General features: G+C 43.8%; 6 protein-coding genes across 6 annotated transcripts; 2 read left to right on the forward strand and 4 right to left on the reverse strand.

Moving 5' to 3' along the window:
* Nucleotides 1-235: 235 nt before the first annotated feature.
* Nucleotides 236-4,623, reverse strand: EAF02_005390 (uncharacterized protein). Its single transcript, XM_038901438.1, has 4 exons — nucleotides 2,852-4,623; nucleotides 2,606-2,802; nucleotides 1,497-2,578; nucleotides 236-1,440 (listed from the first exon to the last, which is right to left on the reverse strand). Exons 1-4 carry the CDS (start codon nucleotides 3,523-3,525, stop codon nucleotides 1,363-1,365), a joined length of 2,031 nt encoding a protein of 676 aa, XP_038758778.1. The 5' UTR covers nucleotides 3,526-4,623; the 3' UTR covers nucleotides 236-1,362.
* Nucleotides 4,624-8,965: 4,342 nt separating this feature from the next.
* Nucleotides 8,966-10,882, reverse strand: EAF02_005391 (uncharacterized protein; the record flags this gene model as incomplete). Its single annotated transcript, XM_038901439.1, has 7 exons — nucleotides 8,966-9,127; nucleotides 9,198-9,593; nucleotides 9,658-10,322; nucleotides 10,383-10,576; nucleotides 10,624-10,690; nucleotides 10,744-10,798; nucleotides 10,856-10,882. 7 exons carry the CDS (start codon nucleotides 10,880-10,882, stop codon nucleotides 8,966-8,968), a joined length of 1,566 nt encoding a protein of 521 aa, XP_038758779.1.
* A 555-nt stretch (nucleotides 10,883-11,437) lies between these two features.
* EAF02_005392 (uncharacterized protein) lies at nucleotides 11,438-13,974 on the forward strand (the record flags this gene model as incomplete). The annotated part of the gene is made up of 5 exons (XM_038901440.1): nucleotides 11,438-11,827; nucleotides 11,887-11,914; nucleotides 12,381-12,616; nucleotides 12,669-12,933; nucleotides 12,981-13,974. Exons 1-5 carry the CDS (start codon nucleotides 11,749-11,751, stop codon nucleotides 13,972-13,974), a joined length of 1,602 nt encoding a protein of 533 aa, XP_038758780.1. The 5' UTR covers nucleotides 11,438-11,748.
* A 2,392-nt stretch (nucleotides 13,975-16,366) lies between these two features.
* On the reverse strand, nucleotides 16,367-21,190 carry EAF02_005393 (uncharacterized protein; the record flags this gene model as incomplete). The annotated part of the gene is made up of 2 exons (XM_038901441.1): nucleotides 16,367-20,879; nucleotides 20,940-21,190. The coding sequence occupies 2 exons, from the start codon at nucleotides 21,188-21,190 to the stop codon at nucleotides 16,367-16,369; spliced, it is 4,764 nt and encodes a 1,587-aa protein (XP_038758781.1).
* A 443-nt stretch (nucleotides 21,191-21,633) lies between these two features.
* Nucleotides 21,634-22,593, reverse strand: EAF02_005394 (uncharacterized protein; the record flags this gene model as incomplete). Its single annotated transcript, XM_038901442.1, has 1 exon — nucleotides 21,634-22,593. The coding sequence occupies one exon, from the start codon at nucleotides 22,591-22,593 to the stop codon at nucleotides 21,634-21,636; it is 960 nt and encodes a 319-aa protein (XP_038758782.1).
* Nucleotides 22,594-22,857: 264 nt separating this feature from the next.
* Nucleotides 22,858-23,992, forward strand: EAF02_005395 (uncharacterized protein; the record flags this gene model as incomplete). Its single annotated transcript, XM_038901443.1, has 2 exons — nucleotides 22,858-22,905; nucleotides 22,967-23,992. 2 exons carry the CDS (start codon nucleotides 22,858-22,860, stop codon nucleotides 23,990-23,992), a joined length of 1,074 nt encoding a protein of 357 aa, XP_038758783.1.
* Between the last annotated feature and the right edge of the window lie 2,880 nt (nucleotides 23,993-26,872).

A 26,872-nucleotide genomic window follows, 5' to 3' on the forward strand; every position in this document is an offset into this window, starting at 1 on the left:
GTCCCAAAAGTGGCTTAGCGTTCAATTGAAAAAAAAGTTCTGAATACTTGCCCCATCAAGTCTTGGCATCAATAATCGAGACCCTTCGCTACACGTGATCTAAATTCTCGCGGTTTTCTAAACCTCTTGTCTCATGAAGCCTTGGAGAAGTCTTTGTACAAGTCTATTATTATTAGTACGATTGGCCGTTTATATTGTTTATATTGTACTATGAAGTTGTAGAGTGAAATCGCGGCCATTGTATATATAGATCGTGTTTCTGTGTCTTTTATGTTCATCGTCTGCCTGTCTTGACTTTCCACACTCCGAAAATTGCAATCATATGTAACAGTTGAATTATGTAACATCAGAAACACGTGAAGAAGCCCAGTGAAATATTATTGAAGTCTCTTTACTATCATGACACTGGGTATCGGTATTGGTATGGGTACACCCTCTAAAGGTTTCGACACCTCGCTCCTCAAATTCGCTCATTGCCTCGCGAACTCTCAACCCCAATTTCCACCTCTCTTTCGAGTTTCTCTTAAACACCCATTCATTTAAATTCAGCCCAGTCATTCCAAACTATTCATATCAAAGTCGATCAAAGGATCCCACCCACATTGCAAAATCCAATCAAATACAATATCAAACCAGAGACCAAGCCAGCCAAGCCAAACCAATTGATCCAATCCAATCAGTTAAGTCAGTCAGTCAATAAGGTCAATCCATTCATTCGTTTATCCTCACTTCCACTCCCCCAACTTCCCCCTGCCTATTTTTTTTTTTTTTTTTTTTGGTAAAGATACCCATCTAGAGCTCCGTTATCTCTCTTTCTAAATTAAACACAATAATCGAGTTGTGAAGGTCACTCCATCTGTCAACTCAAAAACTTAAACTGAAAACTGAAAACTTGTAAAATATGAACCAGTGGTATTGTTGTACAACAGCGATAGCACAAAGGCTTCAAAATGCACTTTAAACATAACCAACAACAGTTGGTGTGAAGCTAGAAAGGCAAATCAATAAACGTGCTTGATGCTGAAAAGTATAAAACGCCGACGCCGCTATGCAATTGTGTATTTGTAGGCGAAGAAAACAAGATTAATAACAAAAACGCGCGCTCTTTTGTAATATTCGGTGAAAGAAAAGATGAATCGAAATCGCCAGGCGCCGCCATGTCCGACCGCCTTCTATATGTCCTTTGGCGTGTGAATATTCGTGCCACGTCTCGAGGGGTATATGATTCGCTTTTGCGCTTTTGCAAAGCAAAGTACGTCCTTTATACAAAAAGTTTGTGAATGAAATGAAGAGTCTTTAGCATTTGTCGACATATTCTGTAGCTGGCTACTTGCATTTGTCGACAAATTGATTTGTAGCTGGCTAGTCGCACTTGTTGACAAATTGATTTGTAGGCCACGAGTAGCCAGCGTCTGACCAAGTCGTATGATTTTGATTTTTCTAAATTCATTAGCATGGTGCTCTGAGCAATTGAAGAAAGTGATAAATCAACTTACATATGCCTTCGGGAACTTTTCGATGTATTCGGTGGTTGGGTATCCTTCAGGGTCACAAGTGACCGATTCGGATCCTTCTTCTTGATATATCCGGATGTAATCAAAACGCATGGTAGCGGGGAATAGAGTGTTCAAATTAGGCATCATAACTTCGGAGAAACTGGTGCCCATTCCCAAATTCATGATAACAGTCATAGGCTCCTCCGGCATCGTTCGTTGGCCAACGTTTCCGTTTGGCCTCAATGCACGGGCATCCATTTTCCAAGTGTACTGATCACCAACGAACCATGTCACCTGTCCCTCGGATCCAGGAGTGTATTCAAATCCATACGTTTGATATCCGTGGCCATCATACCAATCATTGTTGAGCCAAGTCACTGAAGACATAGCTTGTTGATAACCTCCACCTCGGTAGGTGTTCACAGAAGTCTGTTCGTTGTCATAAACCTCAACATAGTTGTAATCGGGCATGTAGAATATGTCGAATGGGGCAATCTGGTAAGATTGAGATGCGAAACCTGTACCCGTTCCCCAGTTCTCCGTCATGAATGCAATGCTGGCTTCTAGTGCATCAATTTCAGGTGCTGATCGAGAATTACCTTTTGAAGGATGCGTTTGGCCCTGGCACGTACAAGCTGGCAGCTTCATACCGGGTAACCAACTGATACCATCCGATGAACTTTGATTTGCCGTGATTCCGTAATCGCAATGATCCCAATAACTGTAGGGCCACATGCCCTCTGTGGTAGCTAGGTAACCGGGTCGTCCCAAATTGCCCATACTCCAGAAACCGGGCCAGAAACCGGGCCAATCTCCTCGGCCAGGTAATGAAATGCTAGCTTCCACACGACCACCCTTAAAGCACAACTTATTCCACGATTGGACCATCCCAGAGCGATAATTCAAGTTGTGACTTTGAAAAGCGTCGAACTTGATGTTCATAGTGCCGTTTCCGGTCGTTACAGCATCGGGATCGTACCATTCCAAATCCTGAGTAGCACCATACCAGATATCCACGGCTTGAAAGAATGGATCATCGCCATCGTAGAAAGTTCGTCCATCGGTATTGAATTCGTCAGAAACTAAGATCATTTAGCATTAAACCAAACTCCATGATGTAGAAAACCCTACCACAAGCTTCAATTTGGTGCCATCGTGAGCGGTCTTGCTCTTGACGGAGTCTGGAGTATCCGGATCTATGAGACCCGTTCTCACATTCTTGAGAAGGGAAACTTTATCTGATAAACAATCTGCTGCTGATGCACAGGCACCATGAGTAGGATCGATTTTGTCTTTCACGAATGTACTAGACAATAGTTAGCAGAAGTTTTCCCGGCGATCGATTAATAACATACACAACTGGATATGCAACGAACAAGGCCAGTACGCCCAAGACGATGAAGATCAATCCTCCAACGTTTGTAAGACCTCTCCGATTCCATATATCGCACTTATCCAGGTCTTTATCACTTGGATCCGGGTTGTGAAGGTAATCGTCTTTCTCAACATCTTCTGGGAAAAGTAATAATCCTGCCGATGGCATGATGTTATATTTTTCGGAAACAGTTTGTGTATTGATATTCTCATCATCGCTGTCGCCGGCTCTCGAAGAAGCTCTCGAGTCATCAAAAGGTGAGCCAAATGGTCCTGCTCGACTGTCTCGACTTCCCGCCTCTGAGCTCCAACTTGTTCTGCGTGACGAAAACCCTGATACTGAGGGAGAAGGTAAAGGATAGTCGGAGTATGATGATGATTGATTGTTCGCTGCAGGCCGTGATCTCGAAGGAGGAAGTAGCATTTCATTTGACTGAGCCACATCGGGTGAGCCATATACTTGAGGGGCAGCCATGCGTGACTGTTGCGAGCCTGAAGTCGGTGGTCGCGGCGGCGGGATCAACTGCCTCGATTGACCAGGAGTTCCTGCAGTAGAAGGAGAGGTAGTAGATGAATTGAGCAGATCTCCACCACTGCCCGAATTGACTGTTATGTGAGGGGGCCTTCGCCCGGAGCCACTGTAGGAGTGGTCCATATCGACGATAAAAACGAGCCCAAATTAGAATCTTATGAGTGCAATGGCATGTGCTACGTCAGCCAAGGCGGTTGTGGTTGATGTTCTGGAATGTGGAATTCGTAACGGGTTCGTAAAATGGAAGAGTGAAAGTAGATCAAGAACACGCTCAATTCCTTTCAAAGTTCTCGGGCGGCAATCAACAGCAAGCTCGGATCAAATCGTGAAGTTCGAAATTCATAGAGTATTATCGTAAAAGGTATCGAGTGTCGTTAGTTTTAACGGCTGAGAAGTGAAGGATGAAGATTGAGGTCTTCCAGATGGCCAGCAGAATTTACAAAGAAAGGAAGTGTATCCAAGAATCCTTCTTGATCGAAATGAGAAGGGAGTGAGTACAAACGAATGTCAGGATTAGAATCAAGGTCGAAGTCGAAGTCGATGGTTGGATTAGAGTTTCTTGAGATCCTTTGGAGAATATCTCAAATACTGTGTCTCTTGTGTAAAAAAAGGTGTTTTTGTTATCAATGGTTGGTTGAGATTGAGATTGAGGTTGTGGTTGACAAACTAGGGCGTTCAATTCAACATGAAGTAGAAATCTTTTGGCGTCAGATGAATGAATGAATGCTGGTTGGGTGGGTGGATGGATAGATGGACGGATGGATGGTGGCGCGGATGAAAAGGAAATCAGCAGGCTTTCGGCTTTGAATCAAGTTTGCTTTCTTTAGAACATGCAGAAGTAGAAAATGCGCAAGGCAAGTTGACCGGGAAGGTTCAAATGCAGATTGCTAAGGGTTTGTTTGAGACTTTTGAGATGTTCTTGGGTTGTTCTTTTCCTCGCACGTTGTTATTTTGGAATCGTTCAATCTTTCAATCGTTCAATCTTTCTTTCCTAGCACCGCCTGGGTATGTAGGTAGGTATGTACCTGGGTAGATAAAGTAAATGAATGGATAAAGGTTGGTTGGTTGATTGTCGAGTCGAGTCGAGTCGAGTCGAGTCGATGTGATTTGATTTTGAATGAGTGATTGATTGATTGATTCAGATGCAAAGTGCCCAGGTGGTTTAAGCAATCCTGTTTCCCCTCCCAAATCCACTTATAACTTCTCTCAATCAAGGACCAGCTCTCGCCGCTAAACAGCATTGGGTATGTTACGACACATGCGGATACCATTTATTACCCAGGCGATATCCATTTATTAGCTGCAATTAAAGATTAATACCTGGTAATCAAAAAGAGGGCGGAAGCACATTCAAATTTCAATGGCACATTGCACATTGCACACGCAAGATTGCTGATTGCAAAAGATTAGCTAGGGTGGCTATGGTAGGTTGTTACCATATCCCTAAAAGGGGGTCCCTCCCCAGAAGAAAAAAAGAGGAAAGTCCAAGGGTTTTTTTTTTTCTCATCACCATCCTGGACTGACTGATTGAAGAAACAAGGGTGATTGGGCCTTTTTTTGTGGAATTGTCAAGAATTAGAATTACTAGCTCAGGTACGAGGTAGTACAGTAGGTACACATGTGAAATCGAATAATCGAATCAATCCGGCAGAACCTTTTCTCGATTCCAATATCAGAACATATCAGAATCTTCAGAATACTTCAGAATATATCAGAATCTTGATACCTGGGTAGGTCTTAATCACATTATAGTTATACACCTTTTAACAGACTACCTATATATCCTCGAGTATTGATCATCCAATTCAATTATACCATCCGCTTACGCTCGTGGGACTAGCCCTTCAATCGTGAATCCGTGAACCAAATCCATCCTAACTTCTAACACACCCATGCCGTCCGGTTTGGTGCTATGTCAAGTCTGTTTCCAGGCCCGTTCCAATGGTTTCCGCATATTGGTGAAGCATAATCGCCGGATCTATTCTCAAAAGCTCCTGGTCGATCAATAAAAGGCTTCTAGTGATTTTAGTTTGATGAGTCGGACCAATTCTCTCTAGAGAATGCACTGTAGTCTCATCCAGACTCGAGCCAGACTCGCCAGAGTACCGACATCTCACGCCTTCTCACGCTTTCTCACTGCCGACTAAAATGTTAGTGTGTTGGATTACAAGCGCATGTGCAGTACTCTCCTCTCTCCTTCCTGTTCATCGCTTTCTCTCCCCTTAACGCTGGGAAGGTAGGATGTTCTTTTATATCTCAAACGACTATATCGATACCCAATAGGATTTTTCGACTTTTGGAGCCCGCAAGTCATGACTGCCTCATATTCCTCATCTTGGCTGCTATGATTGAGTCAATTCCCAAGTAGAGAGCGCCGCTCTTGTTGGCTGACCAGCATGCTAACCATAAGTATTCTTCGATCAATGCAAAAAGGCTGCCTACCTGGGTAAGTAATGCTTTGTTTGTTTTCGTGGCTCTATTTTCAGTAATCTGTTTACTCAGCGAGCTCAGCTGGAATATCAAATAGTATACCTAGTTCTATTGGACTCTAAACACCAACAACAGACGACCAACCTCACCGAATAGTGGGCAACCCAACTACGGTCTACCATCTCGTCCAGCAGTAACAATATAGCTCATCACAGGATAAATCTGTCACTCACAGGCTCACAGCCTCAACTTGTTTACGCGTCCAAAATAATTTAAGTGGCACCTTTGCCCTGGCTATCTATTAATACCCCTAGCTACTATCAAAATTCAATGTGGCCCGCTTCTTGACCATCGTTCGCTTTACGCGATTAGGATTAACTTGAAATGCAGTATCCTGGAAAGCATGCATGTAAAGAGGACTTTGGTTTGAATCCCAGATATCCTTGAGCAATGGGCATGCTGCAATCTGAAATCCCCTTCATGACCTCATCAATACCGCCGAATACAAAACTCTCTGGTGACTTGTCTTTTTTCTGACCTCCTTTTTGGATTCTCGACCAATTACTCGTTCTCATTCTCTTGCTTCTCAAGTGAGCAATATCCAGCCTCCAGATTTACTCAGCAAAGGACAACGGCGATCACAATAACGGTTTTTCCATATCCACTTCACTCCAATTCTGAAGATCTCATGGCAGATCCAAACTGTCTTTTCCACTCAGAAACATGAAACCCCAATCAATTCCGGTGAAGCTTACCTGGCAAGCGTACCTGGTCGTTACAACTTACGGAGTACAAAACGGAGTATCGTACTCGTAGAGTCTTTTGAGCTCAACTCGTTCATCAGCTTGCATTTGCATGATGGATCAATATCGGAACAATTTCCCACGGTAATCCACAAACTATCATCAATGATCAGACTCTACGGAGTAAAGGCGACTTCTCTCACGTGATAAATTCCTCTATCCGGAATCAGGATGCAAAAAAGTAATGAGATCCACTGCTGTGATATTTCTGTTATCTTCCATCTTTTCGTGTAAAGCTTGGCGGCGCAGGTACCGGTCGGGATGATGGAATGCGTGTCCGTCCCTACATGCGTATTTGATATCATAAAAAAGCGTACGTACGGAGTTCAAACTTATATCGGTAAAGGGGTGTGATTGAAGGATTCGGGTTTTGCATCGGGTTTTGCATCGATTTTTCCAAAGAGTCTCGTATAAATATTAATATGTACCGCAATTTCAGATTATAGTGCCGGGAAGCTACCTATGTAATGGTACTTATAACCACAAAAGATCGAAGGAGGCTCTGGGATCTAGAATAGTTTCATATTCACGAAGCTGCTGCTACTATTGAAACGTTATAATCCGCATGTTACTGACATCCAGTACAGACTATACAGTACTTTCCTCCTCAACATCGGTACCTACCAGTCATTATACTTTCTTTACAATTCTACGCCTACATTCTTACTTTATCCTCATATATTAGCCATCCCCAAAGCTTCAAGAGTCACGACATTCGATACCTAGGTCCTGGAGCCTCACAGTCCTCTTGCAGAACCGTGAAAGTCTCACATTTCCTCAAGTAAATCATTTATGTCATCATACTTTGTTCCATCACCAATCACCCAAATGTCAAGGATTTCTCTTGCCTCACTCTGATCCTATCGGTCTGAACCAGGTGTAAGGGTATATAAATTGAGGATCTACCGTAGATTACAATTTATAAAGATATGATTGAAAGCCAATATGGTGGGCTTTCAAGACATATGAAGCATCCAAGTGGCATGTATGTATTTTGTTTCATGTTTTTTTTATGTCGATTACTTTTGCTGCTCGTATTTGAGAGAGTTAGCATAGAGGCTGTGCAAGGGAAGGCCCGTTTTTATTCTCGAGTTGAGTTGATTATATCGCGGTTATGTGCAAGCATAAAGTTATGCTTGCAACGTCGACCCACGAGCTCCATTGTAAATCGTTTAGCAAGGAAATAATACAAAGTTCACTCTGTACATAAAACTTTCAACGGTTTACCAGAATTGTCCTTCCATTCTGTGGAGCGCTTTCGTCCGAAGTTAAGTACGTACACTTTATGGACGTACTCGTTAATATATTCCAAATTGTTGTTACCAGATTTCGAGTTCGAATGCCCGGACATGAAGGAGAGAAACTGCGACAACTTGGCAGATTCTGGACATCAAAAGGATCGACGAAGAATAGTCAATTATCTAGCAGTGATTTATTGTCTCATAGTAAACAAATTGTCACCGCTTTCTTGACAAGTGCCTGTGTTTACATCAGAGATATTGTTTCATGCTTCAGGTAAGATGGGCTTCACAGTCTAGATTTGAGATATCAATACCAGATGCAAGAGTTTCATACCTTCTGCCAGACTCAATAGACTCTTGTTCTTCATCTTCAATAGTGTGTTTGGAGAGCGAGGTTTCAATTGGGATTCACGATGGGCAAGCGTTGCAAAGAGAGTGGCGATGTACACTATAACCGCTTGAATCAGTCCAAATTGATTGAATTCCAGCTCAATAGAATGGATCTGAACATCGTATCTACAAGTTGTAAGCTTTTACAATTTTGATATATAACTCTGATTATATGTATATACCCAGAGATATTTGCAATGTCGTATGATCTTTACTGGTAATTAGTTGCGAGATTTCCTGCGAGAATTATGGACAGCTTGAATTCAACGAGAAAGCATACAACGTGACGATGAAATTTCTAAAGTGTCGGTTATCATTTCATTCTATTCCATCGCTCGCCTCTGTTGAGATACAAAGTTCAGTCTCAAAGAACCAGAACGATATTCTAGAAATTATAGGTACGCTCTAAACTAAACCTCAAACATTAGAAGAATACTTTAATGTCATTTCCGTAATTTCTATTGTCCTTACAATCTTGCACAGCAATGGGTATAGACCCAGCCGCAGGATGTGTTCCCCAATGTTCAATCTAAGTATATACATAACACAGGATCGCATGGGACAGCGAGCCAAGTAATCACGTATGTCATCCAAGTACACAGCACCAATTCAACAATTCAACAAATAGTTAATATTAATATTCGGGTATCCAATCTCTGTATCCATGAGGGATATAATCATAACTTCATAACTGATCCATCATGCCACACCCATGGCTGGATTGGCACCAGTGCGATGCTTCTCAAGGTCGCCTTGATAGTGCTCAACATCAACCCCGTTCTTGTCGCTAATCTCTTGAGCTCTTCGCTCGATATCTGCGGCGTAGCCAGCATTGTATGATGCTTTGTCTGTTCCAGGAACCTGTTCTGCTGTTAGGATTTGGGTTTTTTGAATGTGTAATTCGAGTTGGTGATAAAAAGGAAGAACTTACGAGAATGGGTGCATGAGTAAAGAGATAATTCATCTCTTCCAAAGGCTTCCTCGCAGTTTCGGGCAAGAAGAGGTAGAAGAATAGCGCGTTGGTGAAATTGCAAATGATGAAGAGGAAGTAGAATTTGTATCCAATGTTGGTCATGGCCATATCGGTGATTTGACCGATCAGCGTGTTGAAGGCGAAGGAAACCATGGTTGCGATCGAGACACCCTTAGAACGGGTACGGGTGTCAAAGATTTCGGCAGGAATTACCCAAGAGAGAGGTCCGCAGGTACAGGAGAAGGAGAAGTTGTACAGCCAGGTCATGATGATGAAACCCCAGGAGGCGCCGATGTTATGGTTGGTGGCGGGCGGAAAGCTGGCGATGAGGACACAGGCAATGAGGAATGTGAGCTGGACCCATTGTTAGTATTTTGTGATCTTGTATGTAGAGAAGGTGAGGAATTGGATGACTAACCATATTAAACAGATTGCCCCAAATCAAAGGCCATCTTCGTCCCAACTTATCGATGAACAACACGCAACACGCTTCTCCAAGCAAAGCAATGATATTGTTGATAGCTTGATATTTCAAAGCATCACTTCCTACAATGCCAATCTGTCCATAGATCTTTACGGAATAGTACTGGATGGCGGAAACACCAGTCATTTGAACCGATGCCTGCAAGGCACACGCGATGAATAATCGACGGAAAGATGACTTGTTTGTGAACAATTCCAAGTAAGATTTTGCCTCATGCTCGTGCTCATACGTGATGCTGTCTTGGATTTGATCGAATTCGGCTCGAACCCAGGGATCGTTTTCATCCCCATGGGCGTGCAATCTGGCGAGCGTCTTGAGTCCCTTGTCTGGGTATCCGTGATCGATGAGCCAACGTGGAGATTCGGGAAAGAGGAAAATGAGACCGGCGAGAACAACGGCGGGGAGCATCTGGAGTCCCAGTGGCAAGCGCCATTGTGCAGAGTTGCCTTTGATGCCAATGTATGTTCCGTAACTGATCCACCCGGCGACGAGAGCACCTATTCCCAACATGAATTGTTGTAAGGATGTGATGCGACCTCGAATGCTGGGATGTGCGATTTCTGCTTGGTAGAGGGGGATAATCATAACGAGGAAACCAACTAGTGATTGTTTGTTAGTGATAGGTTGCTGGCGCAGAATGCTGGGTTTTGAAAGCTTACCTCCTAATCCGGCAATCCATCTACCGGCCCAAAGATAATGAATATGCTGTGCACCTGTTTGGAGACCGCCTCCGAGTATAAAGATAAGACATCCTGCAAAGATGGTCCACCGACGACCGAATCTATCTCCAACTGGTCCTGCAAGACCGGAACCACAGAAAGCTCCACCCGTGAAGAAGGAGACTACAATACCACTGAGCCAGTTAGTTTTGTATCGTATCACTGGAGGAAGGTCTCTTACACTTCTGTTGAAGTTGGTTTGAATTGTTCGACAAATGTTTCACTTGCAACGACTTCTGCGATAACACCTAATTTACTGTTAGAGCTGGGATATAGAGTCTTGATTATACAATCTACGCACCTAGATCATAACCATAAAGAATAGAACCCACAGAGGCGAAAACACCCACGAGGAACTGTGATTCAGTATTAGCAAAGATCGAGAACACTGAGTTTCAACACATTAATCTTACCTGATAGACTTTTGGAGACAGAACCATGGCTGTAACAATGCTCGAAAGCTACAGTATCAAATAAAGAAATGTTCCCAAGAAGAGATACTGATCGGAAGGGATCATTATTTGCATGGGAAATCTTCACATCTTATATGCTTCACCTCACTTCACAATTTAGCAACACCAACAACATGCCATATGATAATACGCTAGTTATGCGGGATCCTGGGGAAATGGCACCTGGGAGCTCTCGACATGGCACTCTACAATAGTCTTCTAGCTCTCCGCGTTGAGGAACCAGCCACTCCCTTGCTGTGATTCGTTCTTGAGCATGTTCCTGTGCATCTTAGTGGGCAAGGGTACTTTTGGCTCGCTAACGCCCATTGGTACGCATCTGCACGTTCGATAAATGTACGGTAAATTCGTCCTCTCCCAAGATTCCAAGCACTTTTTTGGAGATTGACCGCGGATTGCTCTTGCTCTATTGTGGAGGGCGTGAGCAGACCAGGGTGTGCCAATTCCAGCGTGGGGTGCGGAGACGTACAGGTTCGCTTGTTGGTGGCTCGAGATTTTCCATCCAGTCAGAGGGGCTCGCTTGTCGGGAGGCGCGTGCAGCTTCGGATTAAATGGTGCAGTGGCTCGGAGCAACGTATATGCGCACCAATGAGCGCACAGGACTGTGACCGACTACCCGCACGCTTCTGGTGTGTGCGCGGGGATTTGTGAGTCGATGTCGTTCGTGTCAGGTGGATAGGGTGGAGACGGGAGACGGTCTTCAGGTCTTGTTAGATGCGCTTCCGAGGTTTATTAAGATGGCAGGATTCCGTGGGCAGCGCTTTGTGTTGTTTGTTTCATCCCGTGAGGCACAGAATACTACTCGGATCTGAACAAGGGAAAGAGATATTGACACGATGACGACGTTTACGAGGATACCCGATGGGGAGACGCCTTCGATTAGTATTGATGCGTCGAGGAGGTTGTCCAAGATCGGTATGTTTGAGAGAGCTTCATAAGTTGTTTGATGTGAAAGTATACTGACTTTGATATAGACCCTATGATATATGGAGGGTTTATGGAGTGAGTGGTACTTTTTTATATCTTGAAAAGTCTGGTGTCGTTTGACTACTTGGGGACAAACGTACGAGGACTTGTTTGATATCCTCTAAAACCAGCGTCTCATCTAAATTCGCATGATCCGAGGTTTAAATGAGATTTCCATATGGTGGTGCTCGCTAAAAAGTTGAAGCGAGAAGCCATCATGTGAACTATATTTTGACTAGTTTTCAAGAGAGTTCAAATCTCAAAGAATGTCAAAAATGTCATTCTGTGCAAATACTGTCATCTACTACACATTAGACCTTCTCGAGTGGGAAAGTCCATGTATACAGCACAACCGGTTGAACACGCAATGTCATTTCACAACATTCTATTCTACATCACCTAAAGGTTCCCCATATCACGAGCTGGTAGACTGGGAGATAAAATACATACATCTCAGCTTAAAGCCATTTTCCCTATTTGTATATCTGCTCACACGTAGTAGACATATGGGCCGTTGCATATACGGTGGAATATACGATCCTGGAAACCCTCTCTCCGACAAACATGGTTACCGCACGGATGTCCTCGGTGCGCTCCGCGAACTCGATATTCCTGTGATTCGCTACCCTGGTGGAAATTTCATCGCTACATATCACTGGGAAGATGGCATCGGGCCTAGAGAAAATCGACCTGCTCGACCTGAACTTGCCTGGTTAGGAACCGAGACGAATGAATTTGGTATTTGTCCCTGTTAGTTGTTCATTTGAGCTCGGAAGCTAACAGTATCCAGGAACTGATGAATTCATGCATTATCTCAGTGTTCTTTCAGAAGGAAAGGAAAAACGAGTCGAGCCCTATTTCTGTCTCAATATGGGAACAGGAACATTGACTGAAGCATTGGCATGGGTAGAGTATTGCAACGGTACTCGAAATACCTACTATGCCAATCTTCGAAGAAAGAATGGACATGAAGAACCATACAATATCAAATACTGGGCACTGGGGAACGAAGTTTGGGGACCGTGGCAAGTTGAGCAGATGACTGCTGAAGACTAGTACGTTGAATCTCCCACTCCAAGAAACCAATACTAAATAAATCCAGCGCCAAAAAGGCTCTCCAATGGTCCAAAGCTCTTCATCTCCTCGACCCATCCCTTCAGCTCATTCTCTGTGGTGAAACAGGTCTTTCCCCCTGGGATCTCACCGTGCTACTACCCAATATTCACCACATAACCATGCACAGCATCCACATCTACAGCACCTCATCCCAACATCTCCCCAACGCCCTCTCACCCCTGCAAGCAGAAACCGCCATCGAATCCGCCGCCTCCCTCATCCAAATCGCACGCATCCAAGCCAAGATCCCTCCTTCGGTACCTGTCCCCAAAATCTGTTTCGACGAATGGAACGTATGGGATCCATTACGTGCACCTGGAGAAGAGGGAGCCGAGGAAAAATACACTCTAAGCGATGCTCTGGCCGTTGGTGTATGGTTGAATGTTTTTATTCGACAGAGTCGATATGTGGGAATGGCAAATTTGGCTCAGAGCGTCAATGTCATTTCTCCATTGATGACGAGTAAAGATGGGATTATTAAACAAACGACTTGGTGGCCATTATGGCTGTATAGTAAGTATATGCGCGGATGGACTCTAGGGCTGCATGTGAGAGGCGGGGCGTACGAAGGAGTTCAGGAGCCAAAGTGGTTGGGAAGTGTAGTGGGTGAACAGGGAGGAGCGAGCTGGTTGGATGTAGCGGGAAGTATCGATGAGGATGGAGTGATTAGTCTGTGTGTTGTGAATGTGAGCGAGGAGGAGAGTTTCGAGACGGATTTATTGGGGGTAGAGGGGGAGGTTGAGGTTTTCACTATCACTGGAGATAATATCAAGGTGACAAATACCGCGGAGAAGGAAGAAGTGGGTATTAAGGAGAGTAAATGGGATGGAAAGGGTAAATATACTTTTGGAAAACATTCTCTTACGATGTTGAGATGGGCAACGGGAGAGAAAGTTGTCGAAGTCAAGAGGGGTGAGGGAGAGAGATTGGATACGAGAAAGTTGGCATGGGCGGGTGATAGGGAACTTGAGAGATCCTAAGTATATTATAGAAATATAATTGTTAAAAGAAATGTGTGCAGGAAGTCTAATGGGCTACTCGCTAATGATTAGTGTTAATCCTTTCAACCATCCATGCCTGAAAAGTCATGAGTTTTGCCAGCTTCCAGGTACCTGCTCCTAGTCTATTTCCTTTACTCTAGATTACTTTTTCTCAAGAATGGTACGAACAGTGGTATGACAAAATCAATGGCTTGAGAGGCTTAGGTACCAGTTCTCAGTGAACTCTTTTCATTGCTCCAGGTGAAACGGTAATCCTGACTTTATGTACACCAGAAATTTTGTTAAGCGATTTCTTAGAATGAGATGTCATTTAATTAGTATTATCATGGCCCAACACGACCGGATTTGCATATATAGTATCTAAGTAACCATATACCCGAAAACAATATGACTCCATTGCAGGTCAACAATCCCCCCATATAACAAAAATCCTATTAATTCGCACAACAACGAAATATCCCGGCTCGATATTCAGCAATATTTCTATATGAAAATCGTCACCTCCATATCCACTTCCCCTCCAAAGAACAACCGCTTACCACAAACTCACCCCAATCTAACATTGTCCCTCATCTCTCATCACAGAACGCCCGCAACCATCACAGCTCCCGCCGCCATCAAGGCCACTTTCCCAGCATTACACAATCCACAGGAAGCTCCCGCAATCTCTGTTCCTCCCGCAAGAATCGGCTCATGCCTAGTCAGCTCAAGTTAGCATCTATTTCTCTCTACTCCAAACCAACAGCATCGCGCCACCCCACTTCCCCTTTCTTTTCAAGCCCCAAGAACCAAAAGCCAAACACAATAACCCCAACCCAGACTCATCTCCAATCCAAGTGCCCACCCCCAAACAACAGAGAGAATACACATACCATCCACAATGAACAAAAGTCTGCAGCGTAACACAACTCCAATAAGTAGTCAGATGATATTTTTCCTGAAGCCGAATCTCTTCTGCACTTGGCGCGGCTGTGATTAACGGATCTTCTCCACTCGTTTCGCTCGGTTTAGAAACTTGGAATCCTTCCCGAGGATTCCCATTCCTCCAATCTTTTCGAGCCAGGAACGGAATCAATGATGACGATGCAGAAACAGTAGTTGTAGCCGTGAAAAGCGGAGTAGGCGCCGAAAATAACGAAGCAATAATAACCGGCAAGAAATTCTAGAAGATGAGTAGTGAGAGAGCTTTCATATTTATTTCAGGTACCTGAGTCCTGAACCCGATCGAACTCGTATTCTGTACTTCAGGAAGTCTAAACTTCCAGACTGACTTGGAGACGACTTCGGGCTCGGGGTGTTTTTAAATATGCGATTGTTTGTTTCACACTCAAGCTTTCCGTTCAGCAATCGAAAGGTCGAGAAAGAGAACGGAGTTTCGAGGACTGAGGATGCGATTCGAGATCGAAAGCAGGATTCTTTGGGTAAATGCAAATGATGACTGGCGGGGTAGAATCCGTATATATGTGGCGCGGGGTGAGATGGTGGCTCTTTAAGGGTAGACGTATTGGACCGACTGTTTCGAACAGGGAAATTTGTATCTTGAATATGTGTACTTGAGAATAAGTAATAGCTAGAACTGATATCAGAAGGCATCCAAGATTTTATATACGTGCATATGTATTCAAAAGTAACGGAAAAGATATTGCGACAAGAGACATATATGCGCAGCATAGCATAGGGATGTAAGATTACATGTGTTCGGTATAACTAAACCCCTACATACTTGCGAATCAATGTATCACTGAATGAACCTTACTCATCTTGAAATCAAGAAATATAACTTCAAAGAAAATGAATGGAGAGAGGTAGAAACAGTTCTAAAAGAAGAATCCTAAGCCCTATCAGCAATCAAGAACGATCGAGAGCCAATGCATTGTTCTTGGCTGAACACCGACTAAACGAGGTCTTGCATACATCAAAGATGAGATGAAACGAAACAAAAAGAATTCCATACAACTATATTGGAAATCAAAAGAACAGCGTGGAATGAGTCATTTGAATAGGGTTGATAACGGAAGGGAAGATCAAGGAAGAACATCACTCCTGAAATGTAAGAAGCAGTAGATTCAAGGTAGGTATTAACAATGAATACATGCGCCACCTTTATGCACTTACCAGGAGAGACAATCAACTAGAAAGTAGAATGAAGTCCGATGTAAACACGGGTTTTAAAGATACAGAGAATGCAAAAACATAAGTCAAGAATGATTATCTGTTATTGTATTAATTTTTGTAGCTACCTGTTGTAGCTTGTTATTCTGCTAACTGCTGCATAATCCTCTGCTACGTCTCTCTCTACAAATAATATTTGCGTAAATCAGCACACCATTCGGAATGAATCTTGACATTGAATTTCCGGTATCTAACATGCTCAGGATCTCTTTCTGGAAGTTTTGGTGTTCAGAGAAGTGTTTGTTGCACCTCCCAAGCTATTACTGCCTTGTCTCTTTAATCCTCTCAAATTACTTTTTGTCTTTGCTCCCCATCCTGCCTCAAAATCTTCATCCCTGTTTGAGCCTTCACCGTTCAATTTCTCCTTTTCGGGTTCGGGCTCTACATCGCTTGAAAGGGTCAGATCCATGTATTGCGAGCTTTGTGGTGCTTTAGATGTTTTAGGCGTGGTCTGATCTTCTTCATCGGAAGATGGATCAAATGCAGCAATGGTCTTCTTTGATTTAATTTCAGCTCCCTTTGGTTCAATCTCGGCTTTCACCTGCACTGTATCCGACTCTGAGTCTGAATCATCAAAAACCACCAATGCTTGCTTACTCTTATCACCTGCCAGGATTGCTGAAGACTGTGTATCGTCGAATGCTGCTAATGTATTTCTCGTCCTAGTAACAGCCTGCGGCTTTTTTGATGGAGGCTGCGAAGCGTTCTCCTCAGGCTTCTTCAAAGACTGCGAAGGCTGGCTGAGAAACTTTTCAACAGTTGGAAAATCATCTGAGGAAGGCACTGCCTTATCATTGTTCTCAGTAGGATTGCTAGTTGAATTGGATCGGTGTGGAGGAAGTTCAAGCTCATCGCCATCACGTGTTGCCATATCCATTGTAACATCTGTATTGGCGTCGTGAAGTTCCTGGTTTCGTATGTTCTCAAAACTGAAATCTGGTTGCCGTCCATGGTCAGTGACCAAACTTGCGAATGATGATTGCCCCGATAACTTTGGGTCTGCTGCTCTACAATCTACCTCAATCGTGTCAAGTGTTTGGTCTGTCTCAACTGGACTAGATGCATTTTTACGTGGCTGAAGGGCTTCCCACGATGCCTGAGCCTTGTCAACATTGATTTTCTTGATGGTTGGCTTGGTCTGAATGCTGGGTACATTTGGAGTTACCTGTGGCACCCTTGTTATTAAGTCCTTTTGAATAGTTGATTGAGATTCTTGATTTGCAGACACTTCTGGTTTATCGTGGTTTGAAACGCTTGAAGGTTCTTCAGATCCTACAGTGTGCCAACTCGATTGTTGCCTGTCAGGAGAAGTGATTGACTGTGGTTGTCGGATCGGTGAGCTCGAACCGAAACCATTGAATTTTGGCGAAAACGAGGTTTCGTCAATTTCATCCATTGGCTCTGTCCTCATTCCATCGTGCTTAAGCGCTTCTTCACCCCTTTCCAAATCGTTGAGAGCAAAATCTCGGACTATGGAGGAGGGCACATTAGAGCGAAATCCAGCTTCCTTGATAAGATGTGAAATATTTTCCTTAGCACTATCAGTGATTGATTGCGGTAATGCTTCAGCTTGCAGATACTCCAGCTTCGAATTATGTGGCGTACTGATTATGTCTGCAGTTTCGGCAGGAGCTGGTGGGTCTGTGTCATAGTACTGCGTCTCTGTGACATGGGAACATTGTGTTTCATCTAAGTTTTCGTTGCTTGGAGTCACTGAATCATCAGTCGCCATGCCATTTTTAGAGATTTCGGTAGACAGGCTTACTGGGGCAGGGGCGACAATCTTCGGTTCGACAAAATCGTAGAAGGTGATGACCATTTCTCCATTGTCCTCTTCCTCTTCATCCTCTTCTTCATTAGGCATTTCAAACTTTCCCCAGATCCTTTCTCCATTTTCATCGTAATGCTTCACTGGATAATCTCTGTCTCTTCTTGCCAAAGAAACTGTGATATCACCGTTATCGTCGACGGACAGAACGGAGGCTGTGCGATAAGCTGAAATCTGTGGTTGCCATTTTGTAGATTCGTCCATAAGCATTTGCTTGAAGGCAATGATCATTCCAGATTGTACTGTGTTTAGTTCTAGATTTGGCAGAGTAGCTGGATCTTCTGGGAGTTCGACTAGATCAGGGGTTTCTTGAACAAGATCTCCCATATCAGTCCTGAGCTCCACACTCTCAACCTGTCTCGCTGGTGGCTCCGTCGATTGTGTCTCCGTGACATCTTCCTCGTAGCTTGGCTGGTATGATTCGTCAAAATACTCCTCCTGTTCTTCAGAGTAGTTTTGCTTTCCATTGCGTCTCTTTCGTTTCTTTGAACCTTGTGAATCTTCATTGTGCCCTTGGGCCTGGTTCTTCCTCTTGCCACCTCTATGATTTTGTTGCTGCGGATCCCATCGCTGAACGAATGGAAACGGTGGCTCGCTTAAAACAACACCTTCTTGACAACATTCGACCGCTCGATAGACAGCAACCTTATCTCTCCATCCATCGTTATCAACAGCGAGAATGTCAGTCTCTTGGGCAAGAACTTCTTCAGGTGGATTAACAGTTTTAGAAACACGAACATGCTTCATCAAGTCATTACGAAGCTTGTCCTCGTCCTTCTTCGTCTTGGGGTTCTTCATACCAAGCGCACCAAACAATAGTCGACGACCGGCACCCACATCCAATTTCGCTCGTCGTGATTTGGCTGGTTGATTTTCACTTGTTGGTGTGGAGTCAGAATCCTCTTGTGGACCCAAATTGGCGATGTCGGAATCTTCAGTAGGGTTCTCGGATGTATCTTTGCCAGTTTTAGGAGCACCGCTTACCATTTCGGGAACATCGACATCCATGGTATCAACCACGGTTTTGCCAGTTGTTGGAGACACCTCGATACCACCGGACGCAAGAGACACAAGCAATTCACGTCGCCGCGCCTCGAACTCGTCGGCTTCGGAGAGTGCTTTTTTTGTTCCATTCTGAATTTTGACAGAGTTGGCGTTGGCTCTCAATACTTCTAGCGCGGCAGATACGTCTTCGGGAGAGGTGCTATCATTGATTTCTAGCTGATTAAATTCAGATGTTTTAGTGTCCTCTGGAAGAATTCCTCGCTCTTTAAGCTTGGCAAGAGCGATACCCTGTTTACGACGCTGATTTCTGGAGTGCGTTGCTTTCTTGCCCTGTCTAGGAGGCACAGGAACTCGTGATTTTGGAACAAGTTTGTCGGTAGGTGGGTTAGGCTCTTGCTTAGCAGCTTCAAACACTGGCGCGGCCTGTTTACTCGATTTAACTTCCGGTGCTTCATCATCACTCGAAGAATCGCTCGAAGAATCGCTATCACTGTCACTATCAGACGATGAGGATGATGCGTCGGCAGCCTCGCTAGAATCGTCTCCGCTAGATGAATCATCGCTATCATCACTACTGCTGCTTGAATCGGCTTCGGAAGACGATTCTGAAGAATCGTCACTATCAATGGATATTTCGTCCTCATTCGACTTACGATCTATTGCCGGTGTGGAGGTAAGCCCGCTACCTGCAAAGGTGCTATCATTACTAGTAGAAATGGCTGCGGGGCCGGTTTCAAACTTGGTATGTTTTGGCTTTGAGTCGGGAGCACCCTCCATAGCTTCAGCCATATAAGATAATGCTTTGCCTGAGGTAATTGAACCTGGGGGTAAACCGTGTTGATCAAAGTGTTGAAGTAACGCATCTTCCTCCTCCTCCTCCTCCTCCTCCTCCTCCTCCGAGTCGGATTCTTCATCGTCTAAATCCATCTTATTGGTTGATGCCGGACCATTTTGCTTGGATGTGGCTCCTACTTCACTGCCTTTAGAGACTTGGGCTCTAGACGAGACCTTCGGTGACTTGTGATGATTAGGAGATAATTGTAAGATAGAGCTTTTCGGCTTAGCAGGAACGTATCCTCGAACCAGAGCCTCATAGGCGTGGGATATGTCTCCATCAGAACCTTTTAAGACAAAGTTGATAACGGACATGGAGGCGTTAGGAAAAGCAGTATGCAATTTGCAAATTTTTGCTCTTGTTGATGGGTTCTTGACACTTGAAAGGACAGCCCTGTCGGCAGCAGATAGCTTGTCAACATCACTTGACTTTTCCGTTTCATTGTCGGGAGCGGTTGAGTTTGGCTGGTCATCTTCAAATCCCTCAAAATCTTGCTCCTCATCCTCCTCATCTTCCTCATTTTGCTCCTCCATTCCTGGCTCAAAGTCGTCATCGTCTTCTTCGTCATCATCTGCAAAATCTGCATGAAGGACGAGTCGTCGGTCATCTGTATTCTCAACCTCCTCATCACTCTCTTTATCGTCATCCTCAAAATCTGCATGAATAACTAATTGTCGATTTTCTGTGTCCGCGACTTCCTCGTCGCTTTCTTCCTCTTCTTCTTCCTCATCCTCGTGATTGTCTGCATTTGGATCAAAATCATCGTCGTCATCGTCTTCTTCTTCTTCGTCGTCAACTTCTGGTCGGAAAGCAATTCTTTTGGCTGCTGGCTCATCTTCGGCGTCCTCTGAATCCTCATCCTCATCGATTGTAATTCTGCGTCGTTTGCGAGGGGGGATCTCAATTTCCGGGCGGTTTATTGGTCTTCTTAACATAGGTCTTCCAAACGCGACACCGTCAACCAAATGTCTCCCATCCGCCGAGATTTGGTGCCTTCCAGATATTCTTCGCGCTCGCAGATCATTAGTAAGAAGCGGGCGAATGCTAAAGAATAATTAGTATACATTTCTCGCAAATGTGTAATGAACGCAAGCTCAAACTCACATTACTTCATCTTCTTCCTTCATTACTTTATCAACAGGCTGAAAGTGTAAACATTCATAATTAAGCCCTCCCTTCCCCTTCACCTCAACAGCATAATCCTCCATCCCCCATTCTGTAGATTCGATGGGGATTACATCATTGATTTCATTTAGTAATTCTGACACTGTAGGTGCGGATGTTGAGGTATTGACATCCCAGATAATGGGGCAATCAGGAAGATTGTGCCTGCGCACATTTAAACGTAGTCTCATGTCGGCGATGAGGAATGTAAATCGACCCGACCCGTTTGAAGCTTTTAAGACTTACCTAGTACCTAGCTAGGAAATGCAATGCAGAGAAGGTGTGGGGAAGAAAGCACGGCGTTTGACGCGAAAATGGTTTCGCGAACTCCAAAAATAAAAAAGAAGGTACGGGCAATCACGTGTCAGACTTAGATATTCATTTCCCTGGGAGATTGCTCCTGATGAGCTCGATGGACGCTTAAGTGCACGAAAATCCCTTTCATGAAGCGTTTCTGGTCTCTTTAAACGAGCCATTCGATATCAAGAAACTTCTTCACATGCTGCACAGATTTTAGGACTTGTATAAACTAGCAAATACGCATAGAGTGCATCACGCGTAAAATTTAGCTAAGATAATATCATTATGAAGAACTCTGGTATCCACTAACGCCATATAATACTCAGGAAACATCTCAATCTCTTCGTCTATGTTTCTTCCCTGTGTCCACTTCCGTGGCAGAGGGTTCAATGGTTACTCCTAAGCTAGTCGCACCAAGAGCTTTTGCACCACCAAGACGTCTACCAGCGCTGTCTTTATTTCCAACCCTGTCGTGTTCGGTTTCCAACAATCGCATCTCAGCTTCCTCATCTAACATCGTTCCGTCAATTGTCAAGAACCCTCTCTCCTTATCATGATTTGATTCAATCTCCTTCACTCGAAATTTCACGGTGCCTTCAATTTTCTTGCCCTCTCCATCCACATAATAGCCAATTCCATCTTCAGCGTATGTTGCGCCTTCTTCAGCTTCGGCTTCCGCATCCTTCTCTTGGTCCTGTACACCGACCCATCTCCATCCTTTTGGTAATCTTGCTCTCTCGATACTTGCATTGAAAAGATTCCAACAGACTAAACCCAGATGCCCTTCATTTTGTAAATTGATATAACCCTCTAACCAAGCTCCCTTCTCCGGTTTGAAAAGTAGAAACTCAGCAGTCACCCAAGCCCAACTGACCGCATATTCGTCCAAGTTCTGTAAAAGAGTAGAATCTCCATCGTTACCAAAGGCTTTTTCTGCAAATCGAGGGTTACTGTAGGAAAGAATAACTCCATTGAATGGAGGATAATATGTGAGAATGAGTGGAGAAAGGTGTTCGGCGCATAAACCTTCGAGAGGAAATTTCTGAGATACTGGTGCTAAGGGCAAAAAGATTGAAGATGTCTGTAGATGGAATGGCGATGTTTCAGCTGGTGGTTGTATCGAGGAGGAACTAAGTGTAGCCGTCTTTTCGGATCTGTGTTTCTTCGATCGATGTCCTTCTTCCCCATTCTCACGTTTTCGTTTTTTCTCGCTATCTGTTGATTTATGCTTCTTTTCCGACTTGCTCTTATGTTTTTCGGGAGAGGCCCCGGCGATTGTTGATTGTGAAGGCATTTCAATTGACATTCTGTTGTTATTAACTTTCAAGGCTATTGATTTTTTTCGTGAACGTCTCCCCCAGAAACTTTTACTGCGGCCGCTAGCGTACTCCGATAAGATAAGCCTTTTGTCGCAAACAAAGGATAAGTGGCTTTACTCTTGCGGATACATTTCCAATATATAAAATCTACACAAGGGACTACAACTTTCTCTCCTTTTGCAAGTACATGTCTTCTATATCCTGAAAACTTAACAACGGAGAGGGTAAAGTTCTAAGAGATGTCTAACAATCTTCTTTCTTTAGCTGGCTGGACCTTCCTCCCTAATGTAAGTTGTCCCCTAATACAACCATGCAATTTATATACTGCTTCCTAACACGACTCTCCAGTTGGTTACAGGTTGGGTCCAAACTTTATGGTACGGACTGACAATACGTGTTGGCGATCCAAAACCTCAACCCGGTTCCCCAAAATGGGTCCTACATCGCCGGCGCATAAACATATTAGTCATATCTACATATCTCCTATACACAATCTACGAAGCCGACTGGGACATTCGCAAAGCAAGAGATTTCTACCAAGATCTGGGAGTCTCTCATTCGGCGACTGAACGAGAAATTAAATCGAGATTCAGGCGGCTGGCAGCCATTCATCATCCTGACAAAGTTTCATCATCTTCCCCTTCCTCCGAGGGTTACTTTGTCCATTTGAAATTGGCACAAGACACACTTCTTAACCCCGCGAGACGATTCGCATACGAAAGATTTGGACCAGAAGTGATAGCGTGGCAACATTGTTCAACAATCAGAGACTACCTTGCCCATGGCATGCAGACGATCGCGCCCTATTACGGCATCGCTGGGATATTCATGTACGGGTTGAGTCTTGCTGGCTATTTGGACTGGGGCAAATACTGGCGCTGGATCACCATAATCATGCTCTGCGTATTTGAACTGCACACAGTTTCGCGTCCATACTTCCCCGTTGTTGCAACGAACATACTAAATCCAATCCTCACGAAATTTACATCACATCCACCATATCTTCCATTTCAATTAATACAACTCGCTCGAAAAGCGAGTCTCACATTATACATTGCGTTTTCCCAGCTTGGCCCATTACTACAACCACCCACAGCTCCACAAAACGGAACCCCAGAAGCTGTGCTGAAGCAGCAACTTGATCGATTAGAACAAGTTGCAAAAGCTGCAGAGGTCGATGCGTCTCGACTTCACGCATTGGAAATGATTCCATTTGTCAATGATCCACAGGCGATGAATGACGTAAAGGGGAAAGTCAAAGAATGGCTTGTACAAAATACTATAAGGTCCGATCCAGAGGTGAGAGATGCAATGGGGACTGTATTGAAACGCAGAAGAACGGATGCCCCAGCCGGCGCAAGGGGTAATCGATAAACTCATATCGGGCTGGTGTTTAGCTAATAAATTAAATTTTACCGGTACATATCTTCAGCCCGGGTTCACGAAAGTTTCGAATGCCATGTTGTTCTTACATAAACTATGAACGGCATTTCCACATGTTTTTTACTTCTTTCTGAATCTACCCAAGTTGAGCCGGAATTCTACCTTCTTTTTCTCAACATCGGCGGCCGAGATGCCCCTTCCTACTCAAGCGAATGGATCTTCTGCAAATTAAGCATTTCTGCCCCCTTACCTCATATCTAATGATCTTGTTTTGTTGCACATCTACTCAAGCCGCACATACATTAGGTCTTCATTACATGGCTTTACATGACTGCCACGTTTTTTTTTGTCGACAAAGGGCACCTATCACTCGATATGTTGGAAATTTGTTGCACATCGTAACAGGGACAAGGGTCATCCCGTTATTACTCTAGTCGCATATTCCGGTAGCCTTGCTTTGTTTTGAGTGAGATGATCTGTCCCTATGTTTGTTGTTGCTTGTCTACCTCTGCCGTGTCCACGTGGCTGAATACCCCTGTGCTTAAAACTCGCTTGACAATGATGTCGTTGTACTAGTTTATTATTTTCTTGAATTTAGTATCATGGTTTCCAATTTGTGCGTTGTCTCTTTGTTGACAGGGGAACAACCCCCAGAATCGGCTCTTGGTGTATGTCCCCGTGTTTGAATATCTTGAGCTGTCTTCAGTCAAAGTAAGACTTGGTGCGGACTAATTAAAGTGTTGAGCTTCTTACTGCTACAGTTGCAAATTGTTTTTTTAATCCATAGGGCTCTTACCAGTTGCAGTTCGATTGAGCTAGGTGATAAACTTGATGAACACTACGCCCATCGCTACCCGTCTACATAGATGCATTTTCTATTGTCCATATGTATCAAAGGGAATCCACAAATTGATGTCAACCAGACCTTGACCTCCTACTAGTACCCTAGACACTCGAAGTATGGCAATCCGATATGACGATATAGATAGAAGTATGGAAGTAGTTCGAACTTCAGCTCGGTTCAGTTCACACTATCTACAAAACGATGACAATACAGTCTGTGGCCAACACTATGTTAGAACCACCGATAATTCAGTAATCTAACGTTTGTATGAATTAAAGCTGAAATTTCAGGCCCTTTCATTCACAATGAGTTTCCACTTGCAATTCATTGATAGGCTTGTACCACCTTTCAAACCACTCCTGAATCCCCACTCAAATCAGTCTAATGCTACCAAGCGCCTCATCACTTGTCTTCCCCTCACTTCCTGCCACTTGATCTAGTTCGTTTTCCGCACTACCTTCTATATCTCTTGCTATGTGGCGCAGACCAATTATCCTCCCTCTCGATATTTGTCCCTTCAGCCCATCCACACAGGCCGGTCCCACAACCCTACATCCACTAGATATATCCCGTTGGGCGAAAGACTCAACGAACTGAGATGCGCACTATATTGTCGATCTCATCACTGTCTTGTGAACTCCAATGCGTACGGAGAAGACAACAAAACAGACTTTTGCTTCAGAGCCTATGGAGCGCAGGTAGTTTTGAATGTGTGTTAGTTATACTTGAGGTCGTAAATCCGAGACCGCATTGATTCAAAGGTGGTTTTGATTTTCAGGCCCCAGACTGATGCAAAATAACTGCCAAAATATCAATCAATTACACAAATCATTCTCGACCATTTTCCGACTGAAACTATCATTTCAACATTGGATTTAATCTCAGGAGAGAGAGTTTTCGCAAAGTAATACTATTCTAGAACAAAACGTTCGTCAACCAGATCAAGTATCGAGGTTGGTCAATTCGAAGACTAGATGACAATGCAGGGGTGTTATTTGATTATTCCCAAGCCGTGAAGATCAGGAAAGACATCTGTAGTAAGTACATTGCAGTACCTAATCTTATAGAGCTTACCAACAACCAACATCTAGCTGCGGATCTTTAAGCCAGGGTTTTGGTGACTCTGAGCGAGTTTACAACAGATTATATATGTATCGTGATAGAGTGTGTTAGTTTGGAAAGGATTGTTTTGTATTACATTGTAATTTTTGTCACATCTACCTACCTATCAAGTATCCAGATACTCGCTTTTACCTAGGTATATCTAATTTAACATTCCTCGCTCTAATTCTTACATACATTGACCCCCATTATCCATTACAATTCTCATTCCCCAACCCCAAATTCTTCAAGAATATACATAATGAATAAATCCACTATTCTATTTCATATCCCATCTAACTCCCTCGTGATCCTCTCTCGTCCATTATACTTCTATAAGTAGCTACGCATAGCTCATTCCACAATTTTCATACATTCATGTTTACAACGGACTCCGTGTATTTGTTCCGCGCTTTTGGCATTACTTGCATTTCAGGCGATTAGAATTAGATGGTAGAGTATCAGAGTGTTAGAGTATCCTGTGCGATATGCGGAGTGGATGCTTTGGAGGATGAATTGTGAGGAGTGGGGTTTTAAATTCTGGGTTGAGATGTGTATATGTCTTTTAGACAGTGTTGAGAAAACCGAGATATCTTAACAGGTTGAGTAGAATGGTGTGTCGTTTGTGGGCGGATGACGATTGACGGGCGGATGACGATTGACAGGAGAACTATAGTTTACGAACGTGAAGTGAATGGATCGGGGAGTATCTTACCAGGAATACAGTTTGATGATAATGGCAAAGTTGATGATGAGTATATTGTGACACGTGTTTGTGCATCACGGAACATTATGTCACTTGGATGTTTTTATAAATTAGAATAATATATAGTTTTACAGGTGATGTAGAGATGTGGCTATATACAATATCTTCTAGACCGACCTCACATCATATCTACAATATTCTCGATAGATATATACAAAAA

This window comes from Botrytis sinoallii (genome assembly GCF_014898435.1).
Source record: "Botrytis sinoallii strain Bc 23 chromosome Unknown BSIN_008, whole genome shotgun sequence".
Classification (NCBI taxonomy): Eukaryota; Fungi; Ascomycota; class Leotiomycetes; order Helotiales; family Sclerotiniaceae; genus Botrytis; species Botrytis sinoallii.

What these genes read in the sequence shown, in the direction of transcription:
- EAF02_005390 (XM_038901438.1), bottom strand. Translation starts at nt 3,525, where the DNA reads ATGGACCACTCCTACAGTGGCTCCGGGCGAAGGCCCCCTCACATAACA. An exon ending in TTCGTTGCATATCCAGTTGT is followed by an intron (nt 2,803 to 2,851) that starts GTATGTTATTAA and finishes ACTATTGTCTAG; the next exon opens with TACATTCGTGAAAGACAAAA. An exon ending in AGGGTTTTCTACATCATGGA is followed by an intron (nt 2,579 to 2,605) that starts GTTTGGTTTAAT and finishes AAATGATCTTAG; the next exon opens with TTTCTGACGAATTCAATACC.